This window comes from Candoia aspera, chromosome 2, assembly GCF_035149785.1.
Source record: "Candoia aspera isolate rCanAsp1 chromosome 2, rCanAsp1.hap2, whole genome shotgun sequence".
NCBI classification, from domain to species: domain Eukaryota; kingdom Metazoa; phylum Chordata; class Lepidosauria; order Squamata; family Boidae; genus Candoia; species Candoia aspera.
The window spans coordinates 150,590,491-150,602,964 of NC_086154.1; the positions used below are offsets into that span (position 1 = coordinate 150,590,491).

A 12,474-nucleotide genomic window follows, 5' to 3' on the forward strand; every position below is an offset into this window, starting at 1 on the left:
AAAGTAATTTAAAGAAATGGATGCATTTAAAGAGTATTAACCCTACAAACAGATATGGGAGTAAAAAAACCCCAATGTACTCAAACAGAAAGGCCCTGGGCTGTTCTTCTTGATTAGTTTTGAAATTTGCTTTAGAACTTATTTCACTTTTGCAGATATACATACACACATACACACATGCACACATACACACATAAATGTGGGTAAAAATATTTTAGTATGATTTAAAAAACAAATTAAAAGAAACAAACAATACATTGGTGCCAACCCAAAAGGTAATTATGAATTTGTTTCTGAGTACAGAGGCATGGAACTACGTTGTTGCAAACACTGAAATCATTCTCCCTAAAAAGACACACGAAGTAGCACTGAAAAGATCTATGCATGAGGCAAATGTATTATTCTTTGCTAAGAAAAATATTTCCATACGGATAAAAAAAAATGTTTTCTAAATGCTCTGTAAAAGCTGAGTGAGGAATATGTAGCAATTTCTTTGTGTTGTGGGAACACTACAGGACTCCTGCATTTGCCTCCATTTTTGGATGGAATCTGGACAAAAGGAAGAACCAAGATTCCTGAAACTTGTTCCACTTAAATTTGGGAGAAATGCAAAGTGATGGGCTGAAGAGAGAAAGTAGCCTTCATTTCTCTTCACTCCCTCAGTGATCCCAAAATACTGTAGCCAAGATAGCTCCAGTGAATTAATTAGCACCAGGAGATGGATATTTGGAATTCAATGCCATTTCCCCAGGCTACAAATTATAGCTACAGGAAAGTAAAGGTGCCACTAATTGGCCAGTCAGGGGGTTATCAAAGGAAGAGCACAACCACAGCATCTCTTACTGCACCAAGAGGCCATGAGAGAAAGAAACAACATATGCAATGTGGAGAAATGGGAACAGCAAAGCTATCCGCCTATCCTGCCCTATTCTCTGCTAACTCTATTCCTGCCACCAGGCTGGCGTGCTCCACTCACAATGATCTTGCTGTATGCCATTTACATTCACAAAGTTGAAACAGCACAAAAGCACTCAAAACGAACAAGTACATGAAAATCTCAGCTCTGTGTCCCAACACATGCATATTGGAGTCCCCTGCCCTCCTCATCCCAATCAGGATTCCTTTTCAAGCTGGCAGTTCAGTTGGTTTTTCCACTAATCTTGCATTGCTGTCGCTTGGATTGATTCTGCTCTAATCCCCGCATCCAGAGCTGTTACAGATGGCAACATCCAGGCTGCTAACTAAACCATCTCTAGAACAGCAAGGTACAGTCCCTGGCAAAACAGGGGAGGGAGCTTGGAAGGGATGGTCCTGAGAGCTCTTACAGGTATGCTTCTCATTTGCCTCCTCTTTTTCCTCATCGGGCTCTATGTCTTCTGCTTGCATGATCCAATCCAGGTAGCCCTTCAGATCTTCCTCCATCTGCTGCTTCTCTCGTAGCTTTTGGAAGTCGCCCCGGGCTTTTGCCTTCTCTCGTTCCTTAGAGAATTCCCTGTGGGATGGAAAAGCTCAAATTAACTGTGACTGTTTGAACAACTGCTGAAAATTCCTACAAAGGCAAAGCCCTCCTCGCCTTTGATCCAGCTGGCTGTTATGTGCAGAATAGTAACTTCAGATTTTCTTTTCTGAACCTCTTTTGCTAATTCAGATGTCCTAGCCATAGTCTAATTATTTTCCCTGCCCTCTTCCATCATGTATCTCACCCTTAATTAGATTATGAGAAAATGAACACTACTTGTTACTGATTTTTTGTACTGTTTTTTCCTTTTTATCTTTTATCCTTTAGTTTTTTAATGAGAAAGAAGGCTGTTCTAAAAACCTAAAAGTAAACAGAACAACATTCTAGCTCCCATGGCTGAGAGTATATATTTGAAAACGGGTAAGCCATAATTGCTGAAATCTCAAAAAGCAGATTATTCACAGATTACTTTCTGTAAGTTAAGACAGAGTTTGAGACATTACTTGCTGTAGTTGTTTGCCCTTGATGGATTCTTATTTTTAAAAAGTAGGATAAATTAGATAAACCAGGCACAAATGTGAAAAAATCAGTTTGCATAATTTATGCGGAACATGAGAACCTTAGTTTACACACTTTTTTCCCCCACCAAGGTGGACGAATACAATCTTTTATTAATGGGAAGTTGCCGAACATGTCTTTTTCCAGGATACGAACTGAAGAATAGTCACATGTCCCATATGTTCCAAACCTGACTTACCCACTTAACACACCCAAAACCAAATTGAGCACAAAGAAGGAGCCAAAGATGACAAGGCTGACAAAATAAAGCCAAGGTAGTTCATGCCCCACTGCATCCTGCATCTGGAAAAGTCAAAAGAAAAATACTTAAGGAATCATACATCAAGACAGACTGAACTGTATGAATTTACCTCAGGGAGGTATCAACAGTGCAGCTTTCTGTTTCTATGCCAAGTAGGACATTAGCTTACCCAGTAGAGAACATCAGTCCAACCTTCCATGGTAATGCACTGGAAGACAGTAAGCATGGCAAAAAAAAAGTTGTCAAAATTGGTGATGCCACCATTGGGCCCATCCCACTTGCCACGGCATTCACTGTTGTTCACTGTGCATTCCCGACCATGTCCAGAAAAAGCACAAGGTGATGGGTCTTCCTCAGCCTCCAGATCTGCAACAGGTAGGAGATGAATCACAGTGACTACAGGAAGAAGATCGTCTAACAGAGTATTATTTATTGTTGAGCTGAATCAACTTCCCAAGTATGTTCTCATCTCTTATAAAACTCCCCCCATACTTTTAGCACTAGACCACACAAAGCAATCACATTAATAACATTCACTTAAAATTACTGTCATTTCTTTAACTCCAACATAAAAACATATTGGCATACCACTTTTTAAAACTAGACACATGATTAGGACATATAACCTATCTTGAAAAGCTCTTTCAGCCAAAGAAGAAAATACTGCAAATGGGTACCAAAAAATGTGTTAGAGAAATCTTTCATAATCTTCAAAATGATTACCTTCATACCAAAACTTGCATTTCACAAAAGTTAGTCAAATACTACTCTGCAAGGATGAAGCAGAATTGTTTCCTGCAATTATTTCATATTTCCTGCAATTATTTCATATTTGAGTAGGACTAACTTTCAACTGTATTATTTTTGGGAGTGGAGGAGCAAGAGTTGCCTTGCCTAGGGCTACCAGTTCTGGACAGTAAAAATACAGATTACCACTAGATGGAAGCAAGGATATATTGAAAACTTCTTTGCTCTCATTTTGTGTGATCTGGATTTTTTAAAGTACAGATCTGACAGGCTTATATTATACTTGCTGAATTATACCTGAATCAATGATAAAGCAGGTCTTATGCATGCGACCAATGAAGAGCTCCAAGCCAATGATGGCATAGATGATGATGACGAAAAGAACAAGTAGTGCTATGTGCAGAAGGGGCACCATGGCCTTCATGATAGAATTCAAGACAATATGCAGGCCTATGAGAGAGGAGTGGTCAGGACACAACATCAGCTTTTCAGAACTTGAGAACGTCTTTCAGCATGAAGGGTACAACCTCAACTGGACCATCTCAGGAGTACAGTGCTGAGTAGAGAGATATCTCTTTCCCCTTGCACAATATTCATTTGTAGAGAACATGGAGGTTAATCATTTCTAGATGACCTAATTAAGCCTCATATATATCGTAGTCAAGGCAGTTCATTAGAAGTTAGCACGTAGTGATACAAAGAATGGCAAACACAATAGTGTGCTATGCATCACAAATAGTAGAATGCAGTGTGGAGTCAGAATGGCAAAGTAATAGTGTCATGTGGCTCTGCATAGTACACAGCTTGCTTCAAGAACAGCAACAATCAAGTGGAGAGCACTTCAGGTTCTGCAATGCACCAGCATACAAACCTACACACAGTCCTATATGTGTCTAGTTCAATGTGGTTCAGTACCTCTGATGCAGTACAGAAGAATTAATATGAGCTGTAGTATGATCTTAAATTGCATTCTAGAACAATGACAAATGGATTGAAAAACATGACAGTGACAAGTAATATGGAATCTCTCTCTCTCTCCATCAAGCACTTTATGTTATCTCAAAACAGCCTCTGTACTTAATACGATATGCTGGTAACAAAAAAGTATAGTATGGCCATTGTGCAACCAGCAGCAATAAAGCAGTTATATATAATTAAGTCCATAGTGTGCAGCCATATAAGGAATAGTCAGCATGCCAGCAGAGTTGGCATCACAACATGTAAGTGCATAGTAAGGGACATTATTTTTTATTCAGCCCTTTCCTCATAGACAAGTATCTGAGAAATGTGTATATAGGAGAGGCTTACTAGGGACACCAGAGACCAGGCGCAGAGGTCGCAGCACACGGAAGGCTCGCAGGGCTTTGACATCAAAGCCTCCTGGCTTCCCACTCATGTGATGGGCATCCCCAGGCTTGTGGGAGACTTGTTCCAGAAGAACACTGAAGAGACTGTGGGGGAAATGAAGGATGAGACAAGGCAGGGGAGGGCTGATTTCAGGATGATAGACCGACTTGGCTTTCACTAGCATTCTGAAATCAATAGGAGCCTTATGCAAAAGGTGGGGAAAAAAAAGGTGAAAGGTCCCCTGTGCAAGCACCGAGTCATGTCTGACCCTTTGGGGGGGATGCCACTTTCACAACATTTTCTTGGCAGACTATAGTGGGGTGGTTTGCCATTGCCCTCCCCAGTCGCCGCCTTCCCCAGCAAGCTGGGCACTCATTTTACCAACCTCAGAAGGATAGAACGCTGAGTCGACCTGAGCTGGCTACCCAAGAATCCAGCTTCCGCTGGGATTGAACTTGGGTCGTGGGGAGAGTTTCTCTTGCAATGCTGCCGCCTACCACTCTGCGCCACACGTATTCCTTCTGCTCAGGTATTTGTTCTGAGAATTGGAACTGGAGATTATAGCCTTTCCCCAAAAAAGACCTCTTCTAACTGTCCAAACTTTCTGCATTTCAGAATATAAGCTATAGCAGTCTTCCTCCTCAACCTAGGTAGTTCTCAAGATCTGTGAACTTCAACTCTCGGAATACTCACCAGTGGCCTTGTTCACTAAGGAATTTTGGGAGCTGAAGTCCACACTTTGGAGACAGCTCAAGTAGGGGAAAACTGGGCTAGAGTAGGTGTTTCTGTCAGGGTCAAATCATTTTTAAATGATTCCGCTATCATTAAACAATTGGGTGTTAGAAATGTTTAACAAGCTACTGTAAATCTTCCAGATCTACCTTCTCCCACCCTTTAAAAATGTTCTGTAAACAAAATACCAAAATGACAGTCCTAAATGCCCCTTTTTATATTAGTTTGGTGTATATATAGCTCCCAACCATTTGATTCTCCTGGTCTATGCATATGTTTTAAAAAATGTAATACAGTCCAACAGACAATCTCAACAGCCTAACTCTCTACTTCAGAGTCTACTTGTTAAATGAAATGTCTGAACGACAAATATATACATGTGCCACCTCAGTTTCAAGAGGCAATGAATATAGTGTATAAGTAGTGTGTAGGTTTACACACATACATACACAACATTTCAGTTTTACAAGTAATACAAGGTGATTGGGACACCAGCCTTTTAAGTTAAAGCCACTATCCTACTTAAATCAAAGCCACTCTGTTGCTGCCCTCATCAGAAGCAAAATTCAGACAGCTCCCCTTTCTCCTGTGAAATGCTGGAAGAAATTTTTTTACTCTGAAAACATTCATAGTAGGAGGAGGAAGAATTCTGATAGCTACATTTTGCCCATTATAGTATTCTGATAACGAATAAACTTTTCTGTGCAACTCTTCAAGTCACAAGACTTCTTTCAGGACATGAATTTACTTTCTCTTCTACATTACAGGATCCTTGCTTGCCCTGCCTATTTCTTTCCACTTAAGCTAAAGCCAAGCTTTTGCAACGTATCCATATCTCCTTCTTCCTTTTTAATTGACAGATGGTCACTTGGAAACTATATTTAAGAATCAGACAACTGAGAGTCGAACCCATGTACCAAGCTGTACCAATCAATTGATTGATTGATGTACCAATCAATCAATCAATAAAAACTTACCCCACCACAACAATGACAAAATCAAGAAGATTCCAGCCATTGCGAATATAGGCGCTAGGATGCATGACCAGACCATAGGCAAGGATCTTGAGGAAAGTTTCCACTGTGAAGATGATGAGAAAAACATACTCCACTTGTTCCTGTAGAATTGGGAGGGAGAGGGACAGGAGCACCAAGTTATACTTGCATTCTGTGTTTTGAAACCAAGTGTGTGGACAAATAGTCCAAAATCAGAGCAGTCCCTAAGAAGTCCATTTATAAGACCCAGACTGCAGGTTCCAGGAAACCCATACTAAAGAAGAGGGACTGGAAATTCCAATTAAGGAAAAATGGCAAGGATTTCTCTGGATTAACACTATCTCAGTTCAACACCACCACAAGTGTTTTACAGAGCCTGCTGGGAAAGAAGAGAGGCAGACAGACACAAATGACACAAGGGCAGAATGCTGGACATCTCTCTGTCACACACAAGCATACCCTGCAAATATTGCCCAGATCACAGCATCCAAAATTAGGGAAGCGTACACAGAGAGCAAAAAAGAGGCCCAGGTTTACAGCAAAGAACATGGACCATTCTTTCTATGTTCTTTTTCAACCCCACTTCTCTCAAAGCGCTGGAAAAAGAATGTAGTCTGAGCCCAGCCTTCTATACCAACCAATGCTCACCTTTCACTTAGTAGCAACTGAATGGTTAAAATCTGAACTCTTCCTTGACACTATAATTTATGAAATTCTCCTTTCCCCAAAGGGCAAATGTTTTATCAATTGCACAACTTACTATGCTTAAGTGTGAAAGGTGAAAGGTCCCCTGTGCAAGCACCGAGTCATGTCTGACCCTTTGGGGGGACACCACTTTCGTGACGTTTTCTTGGCAGACTATAGTGGGGTGGTTTGCCTTCCCCAGTCAGTGTGCTTGCGTAACACAGACACAAAACTGAGAAATTGGATCTTGCCTGACCTTACTGGTCTTTCTGAATTTTGCCCCAGAGGGAAGAGCAGTCAGGAATAGGCTTACCTCCATTTTCAATCAATGGATTATTTTGGATTTTTTCCAAGGAAGCTGAGCTTCAACCCTAGTCTTGACCCTAGCTGCAATTAGCAGATGACCAGCTGCATTTGGGAGCTTTTGGTCAGTTAGTGACCAAAGCCAGGGTGGTATGTGCAGCGAGGAGGGGAAACTGTCACCTCAACTGCCCTGAGTCACATGGTAGATTAATGCCTATTAGGAGATAATAGTTTTAATTAGGATTAAGGTGTTGCCTTGGGCAGAAATCAAGAGGTAAAGGTGGAACCCTGAAGAAAGAAGAAAGATCGGGGGTGAGGAGACTGTTATGCAGGATTTCTGGTTTCTTTGGGAGGAAACTACAATAATGCAACAGCATTAGAACCAGGAAACAGAAGTCAAAGCCAAGCTTCCTAAGTTTGCAGAAAGCTGCCTTATGCTGTAAGCCCATTGGTCCCTCTAACACAGTATTATCTGCTTTGACTAGCAGCAATTTTTCAGGGTCCTCAGGTCTTCCAGAGGCACTTCTCAATTCTACACTCCTAAATCCTTTTAACAGGAACTCAGATTCTCAGTCTGACATGCAAAGGCTATGTTCTTTCACTAAATTAGGTTCACACTCTCTTCCCACTGCTCATACACTTACTTTCTTTCCACTCATAGCTTGAGGAAAGGCACTCACCAAGTTGTGGTTGGAGATATTGGAATCATCCTCTGGAAAGGGAATATAGACTCCTAAGGCCACACAATTGGCAAAGATTGTCATAAGGATGAGGATGTCGAAGGGTCTGGGAAACATTCACATTAAGGTATCAAACAGGAATTTCTTCTCCCACCCTCCTTTCTCCCTTTTCCTAATTTGCAAATTTAGGATACTTCCACTCTACTATGCTGATAGCAGCCCTGCGGATGGGATTGTTCAGGTGTAGACAGAAGAGGGCTCGTGGTGAACGGTGCACCACATTGATGCCCTGGGTCTTATGCTTGTTGTGCTGCAGACGCTTCTTCTGAGCATTGCTGCCAGTAGAGCCCAAAGTATCTGAACCCTCATTGGTAAGTGTCCATGCTAGGGCCTGGCCTGTTGCTTCCACAAAAGCCTCAGCTGCTGTACGTGGTGGTGCCTCCGGAGAGCCCAATGCTGCAAAAGAGGAGTGTGGTGATAAGAGACAGAAGGAATTAAGTAGGAGCCTATCGTCTTTTTTAGGGTTTGTGTGTGTGAAGGGCTCCAGCAAAGGATCATTACCTTGTCATGGTGCTGGAGCTTGAGCACTTCAATGACGCCATGAGCTAAACTGTGAATGGCCACCCAAGACAGGAAGGTCATGACAGAGAGATCAGACTAAACACGATCCCTGGGGAAGGTAACGGCAACCCACCCCAGTATTCTTGCCGTGAAAACCAAATGGATCAGTACAACCAGAGATGTGTCAGTATACCATCGGAGGATGAGACTCCCAGGTCGGAAGATGGTCAAAATACTACTGGGGAGGAACAGAGGATAAGTTCAGCTAGCCCCAGATGTGATGATGCAGCTAGCTCAAAGCCAGAAGGATGGCTAGCGGCCGATGGTGCTGGTGGTGAATGGCGAATCCGATGTTCTAAGGATCATTGGTACTAAGGACCATTGGTACCTGGAATGTAAGATCTATGAGCCAAGGCAAATTGGATGTGGTTATTGGTGAGATGTCAAGATTAAAGATAGACATTTTGGGTGTCAGTGAACTGAAATGGACTGGAATGGGCCACTTCACATCAGATGACCACCAGATTTACTACTGTGGACAAGAGGACCACAGAAGAAATGGAGTAGCCTCCATAATTAATAGTAAAGTGGCTAAAGCAGTGCTTGGATACAATCCAAAAAATGATAGAATGATCTCAATTTGAATTCAGGGTAAGCCATTTAACATCACAGTGATCCAAATATACACCCTAACCACAGATGCTGAAGAAGCTGAAGTAGAGCAGTTCTATGAGGATCTGCAGCACCTACTGGACAACACGCCTAAAAGAGATGTTATTTTCATCACAGGAGATTGGAATGCTAAGGTGGGCAGTCAGATGACACCTGGAATTACAGGTAAGCATGGCCTGGGAGAACAAAACGAAGCAGGACATAGGCTAATAGAATTTTGCTAAGACAACTCACTCTGCTAACAAACACTCTCTTCCAACAACCTAAGAAACGACTTTATAAATGGACTTCACCAGATGGACAACACCAAAATCAGATTGACTACATCCTTTGCAGCCAAAGGTGGCGGACATCTATACAGTCGGTAAAAACAAGACCTGGAGCAGATCACGAACTTCTTATTGCACAATTTAGGATCAGATTAAAGAGATTAGGAAAGACCCACAGATCAGCTAGATATGAGTTCACTAATATTCCTAATGAATATGCAGTGGAGGTGCAGAATAGATTTAAGGGACTAGATTTAGTAGATAGGGTCCCAGAAGAACTATGGACAGAAGTTTGCAACATTGCTCAGGAGGAGGCAACAAAATATATCCCAAAGAAAAAGAAAAGCAAGAAGGCAAAATGGCTGTCTGCTGAGACACTAGAAGTAGCCCAAGAAAGAAGGAAAGCAAAAGGCAACAGTGATAGGGGGAGATATGTCCAATTAAATGCAAAATTCCAGAGGTTAGCCAGAAGTGATAAGGAATTATTTTTAAACAAGCAATGTGCGGAAGTGGAAGAAGACAATAGAATAGGAAGGACAAGAGACCTCTTCCAGAAAATTAGAAACATCAGAGGTAAATTCCAGGCAAAAATGGGTATGATCAAAAACAAAGATGGCAAGAAGAAAAGATCAAGAAAAGGTGGCAAGAATATACAGAAGACCTGTATAGGAAGGATAACAATATCGGGGATAGCTCTGACGGTGCGGTCAGTGAGCTAGAGCCGACATCCTGAAGAGTGAGGTTGATTGGGCCTTAGGAAGCATTGCTAATAACAAGGCAGCAGGAGACAACGGTATCCCAGCTGAACTGTTTAAAATCTTGCAAGATGATGCTATCAGGGTGATGCATGCCATATGCCAGCAGATTTGGAAAACGCAAGAATGGCCATCAGATTGGAAAAAATCAACTTATAACCCCATACCAAAAAAGGGAAACACTGAAGACTGTTCAAACTATCGAACAGTGGCACTTATTTCACATGCCAGCAAGGTAATGCTCAAGATCCTGCAAGGTAGACTTCAGCAATTCATGGAGTGAGAATTGCCAGATGTACAAGCTGGGTTTAGAAAAGGCAGAGGAACTAGGGACCAAATTGCCAATATCTGCTGGATAATGGAAAAAGCCAGGGAGTTTCAGAAAAACATCTGTTTCTGTTTTATTGACAATTCTAAAGCCTTTGACTGTGTGGACCATAACAAATTGTGGCAAGTTCTTAGTGGTATGGGGATACCAAGTCATCTTGTCTGCCTCCTGAGGATTCTGTGTAACGACCAAGTGGCAACTGTAAGAACAGACCACAGAACAACGGACTGGTTTAAGATTGGGAAAGGAGTGCAGCAGGGTTACATATTCTCACCCTACCTATTCAACTTGTACACAGACTACATCATGCAACGTGCTGGGCTTGATGAATCCAAGGTTGGGGTTAAGATCACTGGAAGAAACATTAACAATCTCAGATATGCAGATGCTACCACTTTGATGGCTGAAAGCAAGGAGGAAAAATTCTGAAGAAAAAGGTGGGTTGCAGTTAAACTTCAAAAAAACCAAGATTATGGCAACCAGCTTGATTGATAACTGGCAAATAGAGGGAGAAAATGTAGAAGTAGTGAAAGACTTTATATTTCTAGGTGTGAAGATTACTGCAGATGCTGACTGCAATCAGGAAATCAGAAGACGCTTAATCCTTGGGAGAAGAGCAATGACCAATCTCAATAAAATAGTTAAGAGCAGAGACATCACACTGACAACAAAGGTCCACATAGTTAAAGCAATGGTGTTCCCTGTAGTAACATATGGCTGCAAGAGCTGGACCATAAGGAAGGCTGAGCGATGGAAGATAGATGCCTTGTAACTGTGGTGTTGGAGGAAAATTCTGAGAGTGCCTTGGACTGCAAGAAGATCAAACCAGTCCATCCTCCAGGAAATAAAGCCAGCCTGCTCACTTGAGGGAATGATATTAAAGGCAAAACTGAAGTACTTTGGCCACATAATGAGAAGACAGGATACCCTGGAGAAGATGCTGATGCTAGGGAGAGTGGAAGGCAAAAGGAAGAGGGGCCGACCAAGGGCAAGGTGGATGGATGATATTCTAGAGGTGACGGACTCGATCCTGGGGGAGGTGACGACCAACAGGAAGCTCTGGCGTGGGCTGATCCATGAAGTCACAGAGTCGGAAGCAACTGAACGAATAAACAACAACAAATGTGTGAAGGGGCAAAGAACTTAATCTCCTCTTTAAAAAAAATTCTGAAGAAAAGCAGCTGTTAACATAAAATACAACACAGCATGCTTCAGCTTGGAAAACTAGTCCAAACTGGAGGCTTCTATGAGATCAAGCTGTTAATAAGTTTCTCTTGCGTTTCTGTCCCAGTGTATATTCCCTAATGATTTTACTAACAAATCCATAAACTTCTATTATTCCAGTACTGTTCAAATCTTAAACTATGTCCCAATCACCTTACTTTAACTTCTTTTCTATACTACACTGGCAGGACTTTATTTCAAACAACCATTCTAACTCCAAAGTTCTGCAATCTTCTTAATAGTAAGATTGTGAGTTGTCTATCCTTTATTGAGTCCCACAAACCTGCTTATTTTAATATCCACTACTAATCGGTCCTACTAATTTTTCAGTACATTTTGAATAAGCCCCAGAGGGTACAATCCTATATATACTTCTCATTAAATATGCATAGGCTGCCCTATAAAATCCCCAACTGTCCATACCCTTACTCCTACAACCAACTACATCAACATGGGGTCACTCACGTCTTCCGTTGCACTCCGACTTAGACATCTTGCAGGCTGGTTGTGTAAAGACGAAAGAAAAGATGTGTAAATCTTCAAAAGAATGCTAGCCTTTCAGATCAATTACCTCTCCACTGTGCAAAGAGGGATCTCCATTTTTCTGGCCTTTCTCCCTGGATGGGGAGGAAGGGCCAAGCTAAAAGCTAATGGACTCATGAAATGGGAATGCCAGTCACCAGATGCGCCTCTTGCTTTCACAACAGGGGTTCTTCAGAAAGGAACTGGATTCCCCCCTTGTGTCTGCTTCGTGCTCATTTGCTCTCTCCCCCTCTCTCATTCTCCCTCCTTTCCCTTACTGGGTTGAGGATTAAGGCAGATTGCCTACTTTAAAGGGCAGCACAGGAGGAAGGGAGGAGGGATTTCACAGCTGGTTAGGTCACCCTTTGTGGAGAGC

General features: G+C 42.0%; 1 protein-coding gene across 1 annotated transcript in view; it reads right to left on the bottom strand.

Moving 5' to 3' along the window:
- Positions 1-12,069, bottom strand: part of CACNA1F (calcium voltage-gated channel subunit alpha1 F) — a 64,363-nt gene extending 52,294 nt beyond the window's left edge. The window contains exons 1-9 of the mRNA XM_063293004.1: positions 12,042-12,069; positions 7,962-8,223; positions 7,768-7,873; positions 6,083-6,222; positions 4,335-4,477; positions 3,324-3,476; positions 2,449-2,645; positions 2,217-2,320; positions 1,326-1,492 (exon numbers count right to left, since the gene is read on the bottom strand). Of these exons, the coding sequence (XP_063149074.1) occupies positions 1,326-1,492; positions 2,217-2,320; positions 2,449-2,645; positions 3,324-3,476; positions 4,335-4,477; positions 6,083-6,222; positions 7,768-7,873; positions 7,962-8,223; positions 12,042-12,069 (1,300 nt within the window). The remainder of the gene's footprint in view (positions 1-1,325; positions 1,493-2,216; positions 2,321-2,448; positions 2,646-3,323; positions 3,477-4,334; positions 4,478-6,082; positions 6,223-7,767; positions 7,874-7,961; positions 8,224-12,041) is intronic.
- Between the last annotated feature and the right edge of the window lie 405 nt (positions 12,070-12,474).